The sequence below is a fragment of the Hibiscus syriacus genome, unplaced genomic scaffold (assembly GCF_006381635.1).
Source record: "Hibiscus syriacus cultivar Baekdansim isolate YM2019G1 unplaced genomic scaffold, ASM638163v2 tig00000765_pilon, whole genome shotgun sequence".
In the NCBI taxonomy this organism is placed as follows: domain Eukaryota; kingdom Viridiplantae; phylum Streptophyta; class Magnoliopsida; order Malvales; family Malvaceae; genus Hibiscus; species Hibiscus syriacus.
In genome coordinates this window covers 435,880-459,256 of record NW_024061821.1, presented here as the reverse complement: position 1 = coordinate 459,256, position 23,377 = coordinate 435,880, and the positions used below count along the sequence as shown (strand labels likewise).

Below are 23,377 nucleotides of genomic sequence, written 5' to 3'. Positions count from 1 at the left end.
ATCTCATTAGTTTCATTGTTTTTTCCCCTCCATCTAACATTATATGATTAGATAATGTCGAAAAATTAGAACAAATTCGTACTATAATACTATACATAATTATAATTAAATTTGTATAGAAACTTAAACAACTCGACTCGAACTTCATAAATCAAACTCTACTAAAAAAATTGAAGTTTGAGTTATAAAATACAACTTGTCAACTCAACTAACTCAATTATTTTTTAACTTGACATGATTGAGTGCTCACCCCTAGCAACAGAATCATGATTAAAACAACATTCCTCCTCAATACAATGCATGTTTGATTCATCTCATATATTTTTATACATTAACTCAACTCACAAATCTTCCATTCTAGCGGTCCACCATAACATTTATACCTATATCTGTTTATATTTTCTGCAAATTACAAAATATTATCCTTGGAATTTCAAAGGTGCCACAAATTTGTCCTAATTAAAGTTTGAAAGACTGATATTTTAAATTTTTTGAAGCTATAATCTCTATATATTGCCTTTTCCCAGTTGTAGTTTTGCACAACCAAAACATTAAAACAAATCTGAATTAGAAAATGAAGAAGCAAGCTGGTTCAAGTGTCGTCTTAATTCTCCTTTGCTTTGTTTATATATTCGCAAGCGTTGAAGCTCAAACTTGCAGGCCTAGTGGGACAATAAGAGGGAAAAATCCTCCGCCTGGGCAATGCAACACTGAAAACGATTCTGATTGTTGTAAAGTTGGGAAGCTCTACACAACATATAAATGTTCACCGCCCGTTTCGAGCCGTACAAAAGCAACGTTAACGCTTAACAGTTTTCAGGCGGGTGGGGATGGTGGCGGCCCGTCGGAATGCGACAATCAATATCATTCAGATGATGACCCTGTGGTGGCACTTTCAACTGGGTGGTTTAGTGACAAAAGGAGGTGCTTGAAGTATATTAACATTTATGGTAATGGAAGAAGTGTTAGGGCTAAGGTGGTTGACGAATGCGATTCAACGATGGGATGCGATTCGGACCATGATTATCAGCCTCCTTGCCCTAACAACATCGTTGATGCCTCCAAAGCAGTTTGGAAGGCTCTCGGAGTTCCTGAAAGTAATTGGGGCGGCATGGATATCTACTGGTCAGACACCGATTAATCTCTCCAGTCATAATTTTTATCTGTATTAAAAACGTTGTGTGTTTTAAATTAAAGTTAAATTAATATTAATGTAAAAGTCTTAAAGCATTAAAAGTATGCCTTGTATCTTAATCCTTAGTTGCTACGAGGAACGCCGAAAATTGTCTAAAACATATATCGACAGGTAAGCTGAGCAAACAAAACAAATGGACAGAAAGATGTCATGGAATGAAAATACTCCTATCAAAGTTCACTACGACATTGTTTATCCACATAATCTCCTTATGCATAAAAGACATCAAAATCTCCTCGATTATGTCATACTATAATCCTAGAAAGAATATCTAAGAGGCAATGTTTATCCACCTGCTTACCAAAATTATTAAAACATCCAAAGCTTATAATAGAATCGTGGTAGCGTCATTGTTGGTCATTGTGCTAGGCCATGTTAGACATTTCTTTCACTTTTAACAACAGAGTGACTCGTTTATAAAAATATTATCAATAATGCATTTGCTTTATATATAACACTTTAGACCCGATCCTTATATAATGTGTCTAAAATGTCATATTGGGTCATTAAAGCAACACCAAAATCAAATTCTTTTTCTTTCCCAAATGTAAACTCATACCACAGCATAAATACCAAGATAATTAAAATAGTTTATACAAATAGGAACTCCATGACAATTTGATACAAAACAAAATTATGTATGTAAAAAACGTTTATAGACCAAATCCCATAAATAAGGGTCATATGGATATATATATATATATATATATATCCACTAAAGTAGTTTGTATTGTACTCTAAACACGAAGACGTTGGATATTTTACAGTGAAGATATTCCTCCAATAATCCGAACTACTTACCTATAAATAATAAAGACATCTGAATGTTGAGCTAACAAAGCTAAATGATACACATCTACTCCACTATACTATTGGCAATTCATTAACATATGCATGCTCGATAGTATAAGCAGAGAGGCAGAGATCTAAACGTGCAATTCATTATCAACAATTATCCACATAATAGAGCTCTCGTTCTCATACTAGTTTCACCTGGCCTCAGTTACAAATCAATATATACAATGATCACAATATCACACAATGAACACATATGACCAATAACATTGGCACCCGATATCACATAGTAGTCATGTAGCCAAAATAAGGAATCTAGATATTACTTAATATCGATAATGATTCTCGTCACATGAGTAACATGTGGTTGTCCGATCTCACATAGCATCAAACAAGGTGGAGGAGAATCTGATCTCAATTAGCCTTTGTAACAAATCCCACAAGAAGCCTCAAGAAGAGGTTATTCGGCTTCACATAACATCGAACTAAGCATGCATAGATAATTCCTCACACAATAAAGCTCACAAAACACACATTCCATATCAGCTATATTTTTTTAATCTTTTACGTTTACAGTTTTGATCAATTTAACTGTTAATATTTAAAAATAAATAAATAAATAGTTGTACAATATAATTTTTTTAATCTTTTACGTTTACAGTTTTGATAAATTTAACTGTTAATATTTTAAAAAAATAGTAATTGTACAATATAATTTTTTTTAATCTTTTACGTTTACAATTTTGATCAATTTAACTGTTTATATTTAAAAATAAAAAAAATAATTGTACAATATAAAATTTTAATATTTACTTTTACAATCTTTTAAGGGTCAGATCGTTAAAATAGAAGAAAAAAAACCTTAAAAATTGTATATATAAATTATTAACAATATAGGAAGGGAGATCAACTAACCCCAAATACTATATTTTATACATTAACTCAACTCACAAATCCTCCATTCTAGCGGTCCACCATAACATTTTATACCTATATCTGTCTATATATTTTCTGCAAATTACAAAATATTATCCTTGGAAGTTCAAAGGTGCCACAAATTTGTCCTAATTAAAGTTTGGAAGACTGATATTTTGAATTACTTGAAGCTATAATCTCTATATATTGCCTTTCCTCAGTTGTAGCTTTGCACAACCAAATCGTTAAAACAAAGCTATAATTATAAAATGAAGAAGCAAGCTGGTTCAAGTGTCTTCTTACTTCTCCTTTGCTTTGTTTATATATTCGCAAGTGTTGAAGCTCAAACTTGCAGGCCTAGTGGGACAATAAGAGGGAAAAATCCTCCGCCTGGACAATGCAACACTGAAAACGATTCTGATTGTTGTAAAGTTGGGAAGCTCTACACAACATACAAATGTTCACCGCCAGTGTCGAGCCGTACAAAAGCAACGTTGACGCTTAACAGTTTTCAGGCGGGTGGGGATGGTGGCGGCCCATCAGAATGCGACAACCAATACCACTCAGATGATGACCCTGTGGTGGCACTTTCGACGGGGTGGTTTAACGACAAAAAGAGATGTTTGAAGTATGTTAACATTTATGGTAACGGAAAAAGTGTGAGGGCTAAGGTGGTTGACGAATGTGATTCAACGATGGGATGCGATTCGGACCATGATTATCAGCCTCCTTGCCCTAACAACATCGTTGATGCCTCCAAAGCAGTTTGGAAGGCTCTCGGAGTTCCTGAAAGTAATTGGGGCGGCATGGATATCTACTGGTCAGACACCGATTAATCTCTCCAGTCATAATTTTTATCTGTATTAAAAACGTTGTGTGTTTTAAATTAAAGTTAAATTAATATTAATGTAAAAGTCTTAAAGCATTAAAAGTATGCCTTGTATCTTAATCCTTAGTTGCTACGAGGAACGCCGAAAATTGTCTAAAACATATATCGACAGGTAAGCTGAGCAAACAAAACAAATGGACAGAAAGATGTCATGGAATGAAAATACTCCTATCAAAGTTCACTACGACATTGTTTATCCACATAATCTCCTTGTGCATAAAAGACATCAAAATCTCCTCGATTATGTCATACTATAATCCTAGAAAGAATATCTAAGAGGCAATGTTTATCCACCTGCTTACCAAAATTATTAAAACATCCAAAGCCCCTTTTTGTGGGCCCTGGGCGGGCGTCCCTTTTGGCCTAGGGCCGGCTCTGTGCCTGGGTTGAAGATTGCATGGGAAAATAGATTTGAACGTGTTATTGTCCAAACTGGTTGCCTTCATGCAACCAAGATTGTCGAGGGTACGGATGGAGTCGATAGCACTTCGGCTTTGATGCATGCGATCTATAACTTGAGACATAAAGTATGGGCTACTGATATTCAATGGATTCCGTGAGAATGTAACAAGGTGACGGATGCACCAACAGAACTTGTGAATCATGATTCCGTGAACGTCATTCTTTTTGCCTCTGCTCTACCAGACTTTTTTGCTTTGATAGATTGAGCTGCAAATGGCCCGTCATACTTAAGAGCTTGATTCAATTCAAAAATATATATATTAAAATATACTATGCAAATAAAACTATTATCTATCGTGGTATAAAAATGCACCTGATAATTAATAACGCTAATAATGCATGAAATTAACTAATAATAAAGTATATATTTACAATTTCAAAAGTTAATATAAATTTCTATTTAAAAATATATTCAAATATTTTAAAATTTGAGAAGAATAGTTTTTCGTTCGGATGACTTATAAAATTACATTTCAACAATTTAGAAGACTATTCCACATATTATTTTCACGAAGAAATATTATCCTTTTAAATGTTTACATATACATATATAAAATATAATAAAATCCATATAATATTAAGAAACTATATTTATATTTAAAATATGAAATTACAATTGTAGACACACACTTAAAAATATTTATATATAATAAAGTAACAAAAACATAATGTATATCACCTTTTATTAAATTTGTTAACAAGATAAAAGAAAGTGGAAAAAGAAATTTATTTAGAGTTTGACTTATTGAATGGTTGAATAGCAACGATGCTTTGAAATCTATCTTGTATTTGATCTGATTTGGACAAATTTCCATATGATTAACTTATCAACTGGACAAGGTGAACGCCGTAGGAATTTCCATTTGCTTGCCTCAAGTTGACGGTGAGCATTAAAATACCGAGGCAGGATAGAATAAAGGACGCTACGTTCCCTGCTGCGAAATTTCATATTAATTGTCAAACGACAACCGCCATTTTTGAGCTATAACTGTGGAGCTTCACCACCGTAGTTTCTACACAGTAATAACTCGATCGTGTAATAAAGAAACCCTAAAGAATAGCTAAAAATATCAGTTTCATTCATCTGTTTGATTGTTTTGGCGCTACCAACTGGTTCAAATGGTGGTGGAATTTCCATCTACTGGGGCCAAAACGGCAACGAAGGCACCCTAGCGGAGACTTGTGCAACGGGGAGGTATGAATACGTCAACATAGCCTTCTTGGCAACATTCGGCAATGGCCAAACTCCCATGATAAACCTCGCCGGCCATTGTGATCCCTATAGCAATGGTTGCACCGGATTAAGCTCCGACATTAAATCGTGTCAAGCCAAAGGTGTTTAAGTCATTCTTTCGTTGGGCGGAGGTGCCGGTAGCTATTCCCTTGCTTCCTCCGATGATGCTAGGCAAGTTGCGATATATCTTTGGAACAATTTCTTGGGGGAACATCTTCGTCTCGACCGCTAGGACCCGCTGTTCTCGATGGGATCGATTTCGATATCGAAGGACGGGATGCCCGTTCCTTTCGGGATATAACAAGAAAGGGAAGAAAGTGTACTTAACGGCTGCTCCTCAATGCCCGTCTGATGATTGGGTCGGATATGTTGAAAATCCACCGAAAGGTGGAATTAATCCACCGAAAAAAATGTCAAAATGGTTGGCTAATTGTTGAAAATTAGCAATGGTATAATTGTATATTTTAGTCATTGTAATTTAGGGTATTTACAAATTAGTCCTTAAGCTTCAACTATAAATACCCTAGCTCATTTAGCTTCAAAAACATCCCAAAACATTATAGATTTCTTCCAATACTAGAGAATTTAGAGAGTTTCTTGAGAGTTGTTTTCTCCTTTTTATCAAGAGAAAATTATCATTGTTTTCTCCTTTGTAGATCGAGAGAAGTTATAATTCTTATTTTCTCATAGTGAAATTCTTCTACTGTTGCTTGGTTTTTACTGTATATTATTTAGGGGTTTTTCCACGTAAATTTTGTGTCTCTTTATCTTCATTTTATTTTCTCAAATTATCAGTTGCGTTTTTACTCTATCCGATAGTCGTCTTCCGCAACAATTGGTATCATAGCCAGATTGAGTGTGTAATATCTGCTTATGGTTGAGGTGTCTTTATGGTTGCCTATCCGTAATAGAAACTATGGCAACGAAATTTGATATTGAAAAGTTTAATGGGAGAAATTTCTCATTGTGGAAATTGAAGATGAATGACATCCTGAGGAAATATGGTTGTCTAGAAGCTATCAGTGAAAGGCCGGTAGATTTCACATATGACAACAAATGGATCGAAATAGACAGGAATACTATGGCAAACTTTCATCTAGCATTAGCAGATGAAGTATTGTCAAGCATCAAGGGAGAAGAAGACAGCTAAGGAGATATGAGATCATCTCACCAAATTGTATGAGGCCACATCGTTGCACAATAAAATTTTTCTTAAGAGGAAATTGTACACTATCCGGATGCCAGAATCTACTTCAGTGTCGGAGCACTTGAACACGCTGAACACTTTATTTTTTCAGCTTACATCCTTAAGTTATACAATAGGAGAACAAGAACGTGACAAACTTCTATTTCAAAGTCTACCTGATTTGTATGATCAACTCATCATCAACTTGACAAACAGTAATGTCACCAGTCTAGTCTTCGATGACGTTGTGGTTGCTATTCTACAAGAAGAAAATCGGCGTAAGAACAAGGAAGACAGACAAGTAAATCTACAACAAGCAGAAGCATTGACAACGATGAGAGGGAGATCAACGGAACGTGGCCAAAGCAGCAGTCACAAACATGGTAGATCAAAGTCGAGAAACAAAAAGAATTTAAAGTGCTACAACTGTGGAAAAGGGTCACTTGAAGAAGGATTGTTGGAGTCTAAATAAAACTCCAATCCAGGCAATACCGCAAATACTTCGATGATGGAGATGATCTATGCTGTGAAGCGTCAACCACCGTGGAAGGTAGAAGAAATATGCATATATATGCTCATTGATTCAGGAGATATATCACATGACCTCAAGAAGAGAATGGTTTCATCATTATGAACCTGTTCAGGAGGATTGTGGGAACCATAAAATTGAAGATGTATGATGGAACAATTAAAGTTGTTCGAGATGTGCGGCACGTGAAAGACCTTAAGAAAAAATTATTATCCTACGGATTGTTGGATAATAATGCAAGCAATATTGAAACACGGAAAGGAATCATGAATGTGTTCCGTGGAGCGCTTGTGGTGTTAAAAGACGAAAAGATAGCTACAAACTTGTACATGCTTAAGGGAGAGACTTTGCTAGAAGCAGAAGCCTCTGTGGCCTCATGTAGTTCCGATTCTGCAATACTATGGCATCAGAAACTTGGACACATGTCAGAACAAGGAATGAAAGTCCTTGTGGAGCAAAAACTACTTTCAGGCTTAACGAAGGTATCACTTACTTTGTATGAGCATTGCATAACAAGTAAGCAGCACAGGTTGAAATTCAATACATCAAATTCTAGAGGCAAAAGTGTTTTATAATTGGTTCACTTTGACGTATGGCAAGCACCAATTACATCCCTATACGAAGTAAAATACTTTGTCTCATTTATTGATGATTACTCCAGGACACGTTGGGTGTACCCTATTACGAAGAAGTCAGATGTGTTTTCAACTTTCAAAAACTTCAAAGCGCGGGTGGAACTTGATTCTGGAAATAAGATCAAGTATTTCAGAACAGATAATGGAGGAGAATACACAAGTGAAGAATTTGATGACTTTTGTAGGAAATAAGACATCAAAAGACAGTTCACAGTGCGAACACTCCTCAACAAAATGGAGTGGCAGAGAGGATGAACAGAACTTTGTTACAAAGAACAAGAGCAATATTGAGGGATGCAGGCCTAGAAAAATCATTCTGGGCAGAAGCAGTCAATATTGTCTGTTATTTGGTGAATCGAGCTCCATCAACTGCAATAGAGCTGAAGACACCAATGGAGATGTGGACTGGTAAACCAGCTGATTATTCAAACCTCAATGTATTTAGAAGTATTGTATACTTGATGTACAACTCCCAAGAAATTTCAAAGCTAGATCCAAAATCCAGGAAATGCAAATTCTTGGGGTATGCTGATGGTGTAAAGGGGTATCGCTTGTGGGATCCCACTGCCCGCAAAGTGATCATTAGCAGGGATGTTATCTTTATAGAAGATAAACTACAAAGAAAAGAAGAAGATGGTAGCGCTGAAAAGTCAGAGACTACACAAATACATTTGGAAAAGGAGTTTGAACAAGGAGATTCTTCTGAAGCAGAACCAGTACATGATGAACAAGAACCAGAGAGTTCTGAAGCTCCAACAACTCGTCAATTAGATCGTGTGAGAAGACGTCCCAATTGACACTCAGATTATGTTATAGAAAGTAATATTACATACTGCCTTTTAACAGAGGATGGTGAGCCATCAACATACCAGGAGGCAATAAACAGCTCAGATGTCTCACTATGGATGATGGAGGTGCAAGAAGAAATTGAAGCCCTTCATAAAAATAATACATGGGACATTGTGTCACTACCACAAGGAAGGAAGCCAATTGGTAACAAATGGGTCTTCAAAAACAAGCGAAATGGTGATGATCAAGTGGAGAGGTATTGTGCAAGACTGGTGGAAAAAGGATATGCTCAAAAAGAAGGTATTGATTTCAATGAAATCTTTTCTCCTGTGGTTTGACTAACAACAGTTCGAGTAGTTTTGGCAATGTGTGCTATATTAAACTTACATCTAGAGCAGCTAGATGTTAAAAACAACTTTTTTTCATGGAAATCTTGAAGAAGAGATTTAAATGCTCCAGCCTGAAGGTTTTGAAGAAGACGAAAAAAGAACTTAGTTTGCAGATTGAACAAATCTCTGTACAGTCTAAAGCAGGCGCCGAGGTGTTGGTATAAGAGATTTGATTCCTTCATTATGTTCATTGGATACAACAGACTTAATGCAGACCCTTGTGCTTATTTTAAGAGGTCTGGTGATAACGATTTTGTTATATTGCTGTTGTATGTGGATGACATGTTGGTTGCAGGACCCAACAAAGATCATATTGAAGAATTAAAGGCAAAACTGGCTAGGGAATTTGAAATGAAGGAATTGAGATCAGTAAACAAGATTCTAGGGATGCAAATTCACCGAGACAGAAGTAATAGAAAGATTTGGCTTTCACAAAAGAATTACTTGAAGAAGACCTTGTCACGATTCAACATGCAAGATTGTAAGCCAATTTCTACCCCTCTTCCTATTAACTTCAAATTATCCTCCAGTATGAGTCCTAGCAGTGAAGAAGAGAGGATAGAGATGTCTCGAGTACCGTATGCATCAGTTGTGGGAAGTTTAATGTTCGCTATGATATGTACAAGACCAGACATTGCATAAGCAGTGGGAGTGGTTAGTCGGTACATGGCGAATCCAGGCAAAGAGTATTGGAATACAGTAAAGAGGATCCTGAGATACATCAAAGGGACCTCAAATGTTGCATTATGTTACGGAGGATCAAACTTAATAATCAATGGGTATGTAGATTCTGACTATGCAGGGGATTTGAACAAAAACAAATCTACTACAGGATATATGTTCAAAATTGCTGGTGGAGCTGTAAGTTGGGTTTCAAAATTGCAGTCAGTTGTGGCTACATCCACAACAGAGGCATAATATGTAGCAGCTACACAAGCCAGTAAAGGAACAATTTGGTTGAAGATGCTATTGGAGGATCTTGGGCACAATCAATAGTATGTCTCTCTATTTTGTGACATTCAAAGCGTCTTGCATTTAGCAAGGAATCCAACATTTCATTAAAGGAAAAAACACATACGAGTTCAATACCATTTCATTCTTGAAAAGGTGGAAGAAGAGACAGTAGATATGCAAAAGATTTATACCAAAGACAACATAGTAGATTTCATGACGAAGACGATCAATACCGATAAATTTACTTGGTGTCGATCCTCTTATGGCCTGTCAGAGACGTAAGCAACATGAAGGTACAAGGTAGAAAGAATGGTGTGAAGATATGATTGTTCCAATTAAATCTTCAAGTGATAGATTATTGAAAATCCACCGAAAAAAATGTCAAAAATGGTTGGCTAATTGTTGAAAATTAGCAATGGTATAATTGTATATTTTAGTCATTGTAATTTAGGGTATTTACAAATTAGTCCTTAAGCTTCAATTATAAATACCCTAGTGTCGCAACCGTATTTCGGTTGGGCCCCGGGATTGGGCTTCGACTTGAAAAATGTGGATTGGGAGTCGCCACCGATCATTTATTTAAAAATAAATGGGTTGATCAGATACCCTATTTCTTACCTGATCTGCGTCTTACCAGAAATATGTCGGGCTCGGGAGTCGGTTACGGTCAAGGAAAGATTAGCACCCTTGAACCGCCCTTTCGGTACTATGTAATTTCCTGTTGTCTTAATTAAGAAAATTGTGATTTTAAATTAAAAGGTAAAATTTGATAATGAATTACTTACCTATGATTAATTGACGAAAATACCCTTAAAAAGTCATAAGATGTGTCAGAGGGAAAAAATGAATAAATGAAAAAATGAAGAATAAAAATAAGTAAAAATAATAAAAGGAAAAATAAATAAATAAATAAATGAAATATTAATATATATATATATATATATATATATATATATATATGAGTAAAATAGAAAAATAATCATAACAATAATAATAGTAATATGAAAAATATAATATAATATAAAAAACCAAAAACAAAAAAAATAAATAAATATAAACCAAATATAAAGTATACATATAATGATAATTGACTTATATATAAAATTATTTAAAACATAATATATATGTATAATGTTAAAGTAAAAAAAAAAACTAAATAAAGATAATTACAATATATACAATATATAGTAATAATACGCTTATAAGTAAAATATTAAAAAAAAAGTATATATATATATAAAAATAATAAAATAGTATTAAAAAATAACCAAATGAATATAAATAAATAAAAAATATGTATAGATAATAATAATATATAGTGTAAAAAATCAATTGAAAATCATTTAAAAGAACATACGTATATATTTATATATGACAATAATGTAAATAATAAAAAATAATAAAAATATCTATACAATAAATAAAAGGACTATATAAAGAAAAAATAAGATTGAGACCAAATTTGAAAGACAATTACTTGATATTACGCATTAGGGGGATAAAAAATGAATACGCCCGGGGTAGATCTAGGTTCGAAAACTTCGAAACCCCGCTCATTTTTGGTCATCGGCGCAACCCACGTTTTGGGTTATTCGAACCAAATCTCAAAAAAATAACGTGCACATGCGAGAAATAAACGAATCAAAAAAAAATGCTACCTTTTATTTCCTTTTCGAATCGTTTACAATAGTTTTGCCTTTGTATTTTTCGTGTTTTCCTCTGTATTTTGTCTGTAAATCGTGTCTTACAATAGTGAGTTACAAATGGCTATTTATAGTGCTTGTGGATCTATCTTTAGGAGTTTTAAATCATAGTAGAACTATCCTATTTTTAGGAGTTTAAATCCTAGCCAAATTCTATCATATTTTTAGGAGTTTGAATCCTAGTAGGAGGAAAATATGTGTTGACAGCTGCCCCTCTTTGCCCATAGTCGTGTAACGGGGATAGGGAAAAGATTAAAAGACACACTTTTCGTTCGGTGGAGTTGAAAATTGACTCTGATGTTTCAATAACTCCCTGTCGAATTGAGTTACGGATGACTCCTCCGTCGTGAAGCCGAGTTCATCTTGAAATGATTGAAATTGAAGCCGTAGTCGGAATTTGAATCAGCACGTGGCTTCTCGTTGCCCTTCGGTCTTCTTCTCGGTTTAAAAACCTTGGATCGAAATCGAACTCAGAAATCTTCATCGACAGATAGCTTTTGCTTGAAAATGGTTGTTTGTCACTAAAGCACGGTTAACCCAGGTCCTCTTCTCGACTTGAAAACCTCGACTGCAACCGGAAAGTAATGCGATTGATGTGTCATCGAGCTGAATGAAATCGAACTCGACAAATTTGATGGCAGATAACCATTATAGCCTTGAGTTATGCTGTAAATGATGTGCCTTGGAGCTGAGCGTAGTCGAACTCGAAGGTCTTTGTTGACAGATACTCCTTCTTTGAGTTGGATATCCTTCGTCGTGAAGTTGAAATCCAATTTAAAGATAGATGATGCTTGTGTGCACGATTCCCTTCGTCGTGAATTTGAAACCGCGGGTGACCCCTTCGTCATGAAGTTGAGCCTGGAATTGGATATCCTTCGTCGTGAAGTTGAAATCCAAGTAAGTAGCATTGTTCCGAGTCCAATATCCTCCGTCGTGAAGTTAAAATTGGCTCTGGAATTGGGAAATTGTTTGTTGACAACCACCCGTCCCTTCGTTGTGAAATTGAACTTGTGTTGTCTCGAGTCCAATATCCTTTGTTGTGAAGTTGAAATTGGCTCCGAAATTGGGAAATTGTTTGTTGATAACCAGCGATCCCTTCATCGTGAAGTTGAACTTGCGTTGTCTCGAGTCCAATATCCTTCGTTGTGAAGTTGAAATTGGCTCTGAAATTGGAAAGTTGTTTGTTGGCAACCAGCGGTCTCTTCGTCGTGAAGTTGAACTTGCGTTGTCTGGAGTCCAATATCCTTCGTTGTGAAGTTGAAATTGGCTCTGAAATTGAGAAGTTGTTTGTTGACAACCAGCGGTCCCTTCGTCGTGAAGTTGAACTTGCATTGTCTGGAGTCCAATATCCTTCGCTGTGAAATTGAAATTGGCTCCGAAATTGGGAAATTGTTTGTTGACAACCAGCGGTCCCTTCGTCGTGAAGTTGAACTTGCATTGTCTGGAGTCCAATATCTTTCACTGTGAAGTTGAAATTGGCTCCGAAATTGGGAAATTGTTTGTTGACAACCAGCGGTCCCTTCGTCGTGAAGTTGAACTTGCGTTGTCTCGAGTCCAATATCCTTCGTTGTGAAGTTGAAATTGGTTCTGAAATTGGGAAGTTGTTTGTTGACAACCAGCGGTCCCTTCGTCGTGAAGTTGAACTTGCGTTGTTTGGAGTCCAATATCCTTCGTTGTGAAGTTGAAATTGGCTCTGAAATTGAGAAGTTGTTTGTTGACAACCAGCGGTCCCTTCGTCGTGAAGTTGAACTTGCTTTGTCTGGAGTCCAATATCCTTCGCTGTGAAGTTGAAATTGGCTCTGAAATTGGGAAGTTGTTTATTGACAACCAGCGGTCCCTTCGTCATGAAGTTGAACTTGCGTTGTCTTGAGTCCAATATCCTTCGCTGTGAAGTTGAAATTGGCTCTGAAATTGGGAAATTGGTTATTGACAACCAGCGGTCCCTTCGTCGTGAAGTTGAACTTGCGTTGTCTGGAGTCCAATATCCTTCGTTGTTGAAGTTGAAATTGGCTCAAAAATTGAGAAGTTGATTGTTGACAACCAGCGGTCCCTTCGTTGTGAAGTTGAACTTGCGTTGTCTGGAGTCCAATATCCTTCGCTGTGAAGTTGAAATTGGCTCTGAAATTGGGAAGTTGTTTGTTGACAACCAGCCGTCCCTTCGTTGTGAAGTTGAACTTGTGTTGTCTCGAATGGCATGATATCCTCCGTCGTGGAGTTGAAATCACGGATGGCCACTTCGTTGTGAAGTTGAGCCTTGACTTGAATATCCTTCATCGTGAAGTTGAAATCCAAGTATTGTATGTTGCAGGTGGACACAATTCTCTTCGCCGTGAAGTTGAAACCGTGGAGACCCCTTTATTGTGAAGTTTGGCTTCAAGCTAGATATCATTCGTCGTGAAGTTGAAATCCACTCTCGAAAAAATTGTGTTGTTTCGAGAGAAACTTTCAATTTGGTCAAAGTGTAGCTTCTTGCTGCTGAGTTAAGCAACCAACATGAATCTTTAAAGGTGCTTTTGAATCGAGTATCCTTCGTCTTGAGGTTGAAACTTGACTCTAAAAGCTGTAAAAATTTATGTATGTGGAAAATGATAAATATGATGCTCTAAAATGTATGCATAAGATGCATGTAACATGAATTGGTTATATTTTATCTCCTGAAAAAGGTCTGATAACTTGCATTAGGATGTTGAATCCCCAAATGATACCCCAATATCCAAAAATGCCCCAATATTTGATGTTGAATCTTCAAAGATGCCTCAAATGTTCCTCATTTCTTGCTTCAGCATTGATTCTGAGCATGAGTTTTGTGTCTAAGAGTCACATGTCATTTACCAAGATCCACTCTAGAGAGATTGTCATGTTTGAAAAAAAAATGTTTTTCTTTCTCTTTTATTTTCAAAGTTCTGAAAAATATCAATAAAGAGTTTCAAAAAATGTTTAATCAAATGTTTTGAAAATATTGTCTCTTTCACGGTTTTACAATTGAGACGAATCATAAAACTAGAGTTCATTGGATATCAAATGTTAATTACAATGTTAATCCTTCAATAAATTATAGTTATTTGACACGTGCCAAGATCAAAGCTATCTTTGGGAAATGGTCAAGTAAAGAAATGATAAAAAGGTCTCAGGTTATTCTGTTTGGTCAAAGGTTTGGCATTTGATGCTCAAAGGTTTGATGAGGTAGCTTGCATGCTCCTCTACTGGAAGTGTTCTCCGACTCCCAGCTTTCATAGTCACATTTAGATTGTGCGATGCCTTATCAAGGAATTTGTGTGATCGCCTCAGTTGCATAATTTTTATATTCGAGCCACCTTTTCAGGTTTTCAACTCAAATCCTCCTTTGGTTTCAAGACATTATTCAGGATTTACGTCTTGAACCCCCCTTTGTTATTTTTCTCTACCATGCATTAATTACATTGTTTTTTGCAAACAAAGATTAATCCTGATGGGCGGGATGAAATCTGAAGATATTCTCTTTTGTTTAGAAATCCATGTATGATTAGAAGGGACTTGTAAGGCACGTAATGTAGGCCAGGGTTCATGGTTATGAAAGAAAAGGATAAATAGGCCCAAACAAGTGTTTCATGGTGTTGAACCAAGGATCAATTCATTCTGGTGCCTTCAATCTTGCTCAAAATGTTTCTCTCTTGATGCTCTATGATCTTTGAGTGAAGTGATTTAGTGATTCGGGAATGATTGTGCTTGATCAATCTCATAGTTTGAAGCTTGATGTACCATTTGTCTTTAGGGAATCTTTGCATGTGCTTTTTTGTCCATTTTTCTTTTTGATTTTTATTCTTTTTTTCCCTTTTTTTTTCTTCTTTTCTTTTTTGTTTTTGCCCTTTTTGTTTTGATTGAATCTTCGCACTTGGCATTTGGCTCACCTTTTGGTATCTCATCTGAATCAATGTCTTCGGTCATGTGAGCATATTTCTTCCACCTTGCCCCCCAGTGTGGAGGGTGATCCTAGGTTAGGGTTGAATCAGAAGAAAAATACTACAGGCTCAAAAGGGGACACAAAGGATATATTTTTTCTCCTGTTGTGAAGGGATAAAGAAAGAAAGTCGTTCATCATTTCATACATGTAAATCTTCACAGAAGAGGTATCCCCAGGGGGATAGATTTTCAAGATTAATTCTATTCACATGAAAGCAGTATAATTAATGCATGATAGAAATATTTAGAATGAATTTTTCTTCTTTTTTTTCCAGATGTCTTAATGTTCAGGCTCCCCGCGAGATACCCCAAGTTGGTTCTTTAGAAGAATGCTCATGTTAAAATGAACAACTCAATGCCTTAGGTTTTAATGGTAAGAAAGGTTATTTTTGAGTCTAAAAAAGACAGTTGTGTGATCTTATTGACTCAAAGAAAGGTGTGGGTGTATCAAAAAGATAAAGGTAATGTTCAAGAATTTCAAAGGGAGATAATGTCAAAATTTGGTCTTTTTGGTAATGACCATGAGTTATTTTGGGTAAAGAATCAAGGTATTTTATTTTGGGGTTTGAGACAGGATAAAAAAAGTCTAACCTTGTCATATGTCAAAAATCTATAATTCTTGAAGAATTAAAAGAATCCTTAATTCATTTAATATTCGAAGAACTAAAGATTAGAATTTGTTCAATTGCTCAACCTTAGAAAGTAGCATAAATTCAATCCTTTAAAAGATTAAGCAAACGATGAAAGATTAGAGACGTGTTTAAACAAAATAATCCTCTAAGTGCAAATGGTATATGCCATGCCCCCTTCTTCGGCCGTTTATGCCCCTGAATCCATCAGGTTTTGGATCTTGCGCTTCAGCGCCTTATAGTTCTCAGAGGAATGTTTGGGGCTTCTTATGTGGTAACACCTAACAGCTTCAACATCGTAGTCCTTAGGATATGGGGATTCTTTTCTTAGATCATCTTGGCCGACTTATTCCTACCATCAGCTGATCAGGCTCTTTAATGTTACAATCTTGCTTCCATGTGGTTAAATCTACTTCATCGAGTCTTTCATGACTTAATTTCATGTTTGTGATAATGCTTGAAAATGTAGATGAAGATGCAAAAAGGCAAAAAATGCAAAATGCAAGAATACATGAAATGTTTGAGGCATTGATCCAGAAAAGTGTCAATTATTATAAATAATCTTTACTTAGACAAAAAATGTTTTATCTTGTAAGAGATATAAAAACGATCAAAGGTACATTCGGACTAAATCCTCTAGACCCCGAACAGCTTCTAGTAGATTAACAAGTCTTCTGTCTTCATCTGTCACTGGTTGTATGCCTTTTCGGACCATTCCAGCTTCCCTTGCCAGGCCGTGTAGATGACGAGCTACCTTCTGCACTTGATCCAGGAAGTCTCGGATGACTGCGTCTCTGGCCTTTACCCTTTGTTGTGCTTGCTCCCAACGGAAACGCCACTGTAAACATCCATCGAAGGGCACTATCTGAAGCTTGTTTGCTTGCTTCTTGAACCCATCTACATTAGCTTCTAACTCAGCTATTGCTTTGCCATATCTCTCATGTTGTTTCTCCATATCAGCCATCCGGATTCTCAAGCATTGGTTTTGATGCTGACTGCCTGCTAAGTGCCTCTGGGCAGTCTTCATCTGTTCCTTTCAAGCTCTCTAATTCCAGTATTTAGAAGCCACTTTCAACTTAGAGTTATTATTGACTTTATCTTGATACCCCTTTCTCAAGTCTTCGAGCTCTAAACTGACTATTTTTTGTTATCTTTCTAGTTTGTCTGCTCGATCTTTCTGAGAGTCGGCATCTAGATTCCACTGATAGCGCTCAGCCTCAAGTTCCTTTATCCTCTTCCCAGCTCATTGTTCACAGCTTCAAACTTTGTTTTGGCTATCTCAAGTTCAGAAGAGACGGGCCTGAGATGTTCCTCCATGGTCCGAGTGTCCTCACAGTCTGGCACCGGAATATTGTCATTTTTCCTCAATCTTCGCCACTCCACATAGTCCGGAGCAAGCATGTTTCTGGCAGCTACCATATCCATCCGGAATACTTTCTTCCATGAATCGACTGATTTCTTGATCATCTTCTTATAGTTATCACCGTGATACTCAAACTCTGATTTAGCTAGTCCGCATGTTACTGGGACAAACTGACGTGTCCCATAATGTCTAAGTGCTAACAATGGAGCATACCCAACTGCATCCCAAAGTTCAGGTAAGGTCATAGTGTCAGAGTCCCCACATTGGAAAACAACGTCACTGAGGAACAACCAGGGGGCTCTCCAAGTAATATCTCGGTCTTGATAGATGAGTGAAGACTTTTATCCACTTCTCTTTTGAAGTTCCTTCATGCCATTTCATGGTGATGAACTCTCTCAAAGGTGAATACGTAGTGCTAAATCGGTGGTAGGCAACCCAATTAGTCTTCTAGAAGTGGCTGTGAATCCAGACTTGAAGGAGCTGAACACATCCAATGAATCTACCTCCGCCAGCTCTTCGGCAATGGTTGAGAGACCGAAAGGTCTCGGCTAAGATGGTTAGTGCTGGGTTGACTCGTTTCAGAAGTTGCTCAAACAGTTCCACCACGGCTGCGTCAATGCATCCCAAAATCTTCGGAAAGATGATCAAGCCATACAGACCTAGTGCAAAAAGGTCTATAGTCTTCCATTCATCAGGGTGGTCATTCATTAGTTTCCTTATGTGGATCCATTGAATTCCTTGCCTGTTACCTTTGTTTCGGAGTCAGTCAGTCACCCACTTTTCATCAACTCCTGCAATCTTAGCCAGTCTGTTCTTGAAAGGCTGACTCTTTATGTGTTTGATGTAGGCTCGCTCTAGTTTAATGCTTTCACAGTGCAATAGTATAGTATATTCCTCGATGGTAGGTACCATGTCCTCTTGGTTAAAAGTGAAGCAACTGTATCCCGGGTTCCAGAATTGAACCAAGGCTCTGATTAAGGGCTCACCGGTCTTAACATGAAGCAAAAGTGCAATGTCATCATACCGCTGACTGAACTTCTAACAGTCCCAGATATTTTCGATCATTCTTCCAACAGTCCCAGATGTCTCGAAGTTCTTGCACATTGTTCTGTTTTAGGCTGATAGAGGCATAGCTAACAAGCTCTGACACATAACTTCCTTGAAGACTGTCTCGAAGCTCTGACACATTGTTCTGACCATAGTCGTACCTCGGGGTTTTTAATCTCCTGTATTACAACACCTTTGTCCATTAATGCAGATTATTTATGGTTAACGAACACGTTTTTTGGTGGATCAAGACCTCTTTTGAATGATGCAGATGATGAAAATAAAATAAAATAGAGGAAAAAAATGAAAATAGTTAGTAAGGTAAAGATAATAATCAAAGCAATCATGAAAATAAAAGTCCTACCCCACATGATATCTACCCCACATGCTTATTATTCCTACTCGGATATGATCTCTATCCCGCAAGTTGATTTTGAACAAGTCCTAACCGCATAAATTTCTAGTTCACATGTTTTGAATAGAAAGTAAAGTAGAAAATAATTTCGGCATCCTAGGGTTTAAAACGAGATTTTGGGGTGGGCCCTAACTCCTTGTAGTCTCCGAGTTTAGGTTCTAAAAAAAGGTACTCGAGTTCTCCTTATCGGTGCCCCCTTGGGCTTACCAGACCCTTAGTCCTAAACCCATCACAGGCTTGTGTGGACTAAGTTAAACTTGAGAGGAAACATTCCCTTATGCCCATACGGAGAATAAATTCACTCGAAGGCATAAGGTATATGAATCCCAAAGGTTACTTGCTAGGCCCATACGATGAATAAATTCACACGAATGCGTCGCTTTCACCCCCACTTAAAACGGGTTTGGAGCTCGGGTATAGAGCCTTTGGATGAAAAATATTTAAGGGCTGAAATCATTAAAAAACGGTCAGTACAACTATTTACTCGAAAATATAATCAAAAGTAAGTAATAAGGATCGAAATGTTACCTTAAAATTTAAACTTACCATTTTCATTAAAAAAAACAACTGGAAATTACCTTAGCCTGACTCACTTACCTATGTCCCCAGCGGAGTCGCCAAGTTGTCGCAACTGTATTTCGGTTGGGCCCCGGGATTGGGCTTCGACTTGGAAAATGTGGATTTGGAGTCACCACCGATCATTTATTTAAAAATAAATGGGTTGATCGGATACCCTATTTCTTACCTGATCTGCGTCTTACCAGAAATATGTCGGGCTCGGGAGTCGGTTACGGTCAAGGAAGGATTAGCACCCTTGAACCGCCCTTTCGGTACTATGTAATTTCCCGTTGTCTTAATTAAGAAAATTGTAATTTTAAATTAAAAGGTAAAATTTGATAATGAATTACTTACCTCTGATTAATTGACGAAAATACCCTTAAAAAGTCATAAGATGTGTCAGAGGGAAAAAATGAATAAATAAAAAAATGAAGAATAAAAATAAGTAAAAAAAAATAAAAGGAAAAATAAATAAATAAATAAATGAAATATATATATATATAAATGAGTAAAATAGAAAAATAATAATCATAACAATAATAATAGTAATATGAAAATATAATATAATATAAAAAAAAACCAAAAACCAAAATAAATAAATATATAAACCAAATATAAAAGTATACATATAATGATAATTGACTTATAAATAAATTATTTAAAACATACATATATATGTATAATGTTAAAGTAAAAAAAACTAAATAAAGATAATTACAATATATATACAATATATAGTAATAATACGCTTATAAGTAAAATATTTAAAAAAAGAATATATATATATATATATATATATATAATAAATATAGTATTAAAAAAATAACCAAATGAATATAAATAAATAAAAAATATATGTATAGATAATAATAATATATAGTGTAAAAATATCAATTGAAAATCATTTAAAAGAACATATGTATGTATATATATTTATATAATGACAATAATGTAAATAATAAATAAATAAAAATATCTATACAATAAATAAAAGGACTAATATAAAGAAAAATAAAGATTGAGACCAAATTTGAAAGACAATTAACGTTGATATTACGCATTAGGGGGATAAAAAATGAATATGTCTCGGGGTAGATCTAGGTTCGAAACTTCGAAATCCCGCCCATTTTTGATCATCGGCGCAACCCACATTTTGGGTTATTCGAACCAAATCTCAAAAAAATAACGTGAACATGCGAGAAATAAACGAATAAAAAAAATGCTACCTTTTATTTCATTTTCGAATCGTTTACAATAGTTTTGCCTTTGTATTTTCCGTGTTTTCCTCTGTATTTTGTCTGTAAATCGTGTCTTACAATAGTGAGTTACAATGGCTATTTATAGTGCTTGTGGATCCTATCTTTAGGAGTTTAAATCATAGTAGAACTCTATCCTATTTTTAGGAGTTTAAATCCTAGCAAAATTCTATCCTATTTTTAGGAGTTTGAATCCTAGTAGGACGAAAATGTGTGTTGACACCTAGCTCATTTAGCTTCAAAATCATCTCAAAGCATTTTAGATTTCTTCCAATACTAGAGAATTTATAGAGTTTCTTGAGAGTTGTTTTATTCTTTTTATCAAGAGAGAATCATTATTGTTTTCTCCTTGGTAGATCGAGAGAAGTTGTAATTCCTATTTTCTCATAGTGAAATTATTCTACCGTTGCCCGTGGTTTTTACCCTATATTATTTAGGGGTTTTCCACGTAAATTTTGTCTCTTTCATCTTCATTTTTATTTTCTCAAATTATCAGTTGCGTTTTTTGCTCTATTCGATAGCCGTCTTCTGCAACAGGAAATGCACTCAAAACAGGTCTAATGGATTATGTTTGGGTCCAATTCTACAACAACCCTCCTTGCCAATACTCATATGGCGATATTATCAACCTCAAAGATGTATGGAAACAATGGACTTCGGCTATCTCTGTGACGAAGATTTTCCTCGGCCTACCGGCAAATCCAGATGCAGCGGGCAGCGGTTTCATCCCGGTGAATGATCTAACATCCAAGGTTCTCCCAGCTATAAAGAATTCCTCAAAGTACGGGAGTGTTATGCTTTGGTCCAAATACTATGATGATCAAAGCGGATATAGCTCTTCCATCAAGAGCCATGTTTGATATCTATATATAATCAATATGTGTGTTTATTTATCTATATATCTTTATTTATATTATAAACTATTTCTATTGATATGTGCTACCGGAGTATATATTCAAATTATAATATTATAAACATTCCATTAATTTTATAAAAATATAAATAAAGTGAAATATTAATAGAAAACAAATACACAACGTTTGCCATTTTAATATTTATTTGTATTTGCACGTAAATCATTTAATACAATTCTATTGATTGATTTGATGTAATATAATGTTTTTAAAATATATAATTGCATATTTAATTATAAATTACTTTTATATTTAATTATAAATCATTTAACTAAAAATATTTAATTATGTTATTATATTTTTTACTTTATAATATTACTATTTAACTAAAAAATCGTGTTATTAAAATATCACACGAAGAACTATCACTTAAATCAGGAGGGTTTATCGTACCTAAAAAAACAAATCAGGAGTTTTCTCCCTAAATTATACTATAAGTGCTGCTAACCGTCAGATGGAAAGAAAGAAAGTAGGCCGTTGGATCTAAAGTGCTATAAATTAAACCTCGTTTCACAATGCTGCAGCTGACTCGTTAATTATACTCTTCAAGGTTGCTCCTTCACCTTCCCTCATCGCTGGTCTTCTGCTTCTCCTTGACCCGAGGCCCGCAGCGCAGGTAGCTCCGACCCGATTATTTAAAGGGTTCAAGATCCTTTTGCATTTCTTTAGATTTATGTGTTTCGCTTCCTTTTTGCGTACGTTTGTTATTAAGAAATAGAAATTGCGCGTGTGTGGGTGTCTTTCTTCTTTCCGGTTTTATTTATTTTGGGGGGATAAAGGTTTTTTCTTTCACGTTTTGAGTTTGAATGGATTTTATTAATATTGAATTGAATGAGATCAGGAGATTGATTCATTTTGAAAGACAATAGAATAGGGTACCATCATGTTGATAACCACTATAGATGATGATAGTTGTGAGTTTCTTCCTAAATAACGTTTTAAATTGCCACTGATTTGATGCACATATCATACTAGGAATGTAAATGTCAGGTCATTTGAATTTCTGGTACGTTGGATAATTTAGTTCTAAATAACTCTTTGTTAGGTGGTAGTTCTGCTGGTAGGCGGCCTAACCAAGATAAATTTACAGCGGATTTTAGTGTAAAATGTTATCATATTAGTTCTGAATAATCCTTTGTTAGGTGGATAATAATTTCAGTTATAATCGAAAATTTTATATTGAATTATAATCTAAAATGTTATTTGTCTACTTTAAAAAATTACACAATTGTTAATAATTTCGGATTCAACCAAGAATATTTTGACGATAATTTTTTAGATTTCAACCGGAATAGTTACATAATTTATATAATTTTTTATGAAATGGAGAACATAATAACCTAAAATATTAACCAGATTAACCTAAGGAGTTACTTTCTTGTTAAGATTTTCGGTTACAATCGATTTTTATCATTTTTTTAGTCTTATATTAACTAGTTGTATTTTAGACTCATACTGTCTGCCATGTATATTGTTCTTTCATACTACACCTTGAAATTCATTGCTGCACCCCAATTTTTATGTATTTTTTTTATCTTGGGCATGGTTTCTTGGCTTACAGCTTGAAAATGGCAGCGAAGT

General features: G+C 35.4%; 1 protein-coding gene and 1 pseudogene across 1 annotated transcript; both read left to right on the top strand.

Annotated features, from left to right (window-relative positions):
• Nucleotides 1–535: 535 nt before the first annotated feature.
• Nucleotides 536–3,741, top strand: LOC120216899. The gene is made up of 2 exons (XM_039214181.1): nt 536–1,132; nt 3,253–3,741. The coding sequence occupies exons 1-2, from the start codon at nt 575–577 to the stop codon at nt 3,739–3,741; spliced, it is 1,047 nt and encodes a 348-aa protein (XP_039070112.1). The 5' UTR covers nt 536–574.
• A 1,330-nt stretch (nt 3,742–5,071) lies between these two features.
• Nucleotides 5,072–21,760, top strand: LOC120216519 (annotated as a pseudogene).
• The last annotated feature ends 1,617 nt before the right edge of the window (nt 21,761–23,377 follow it).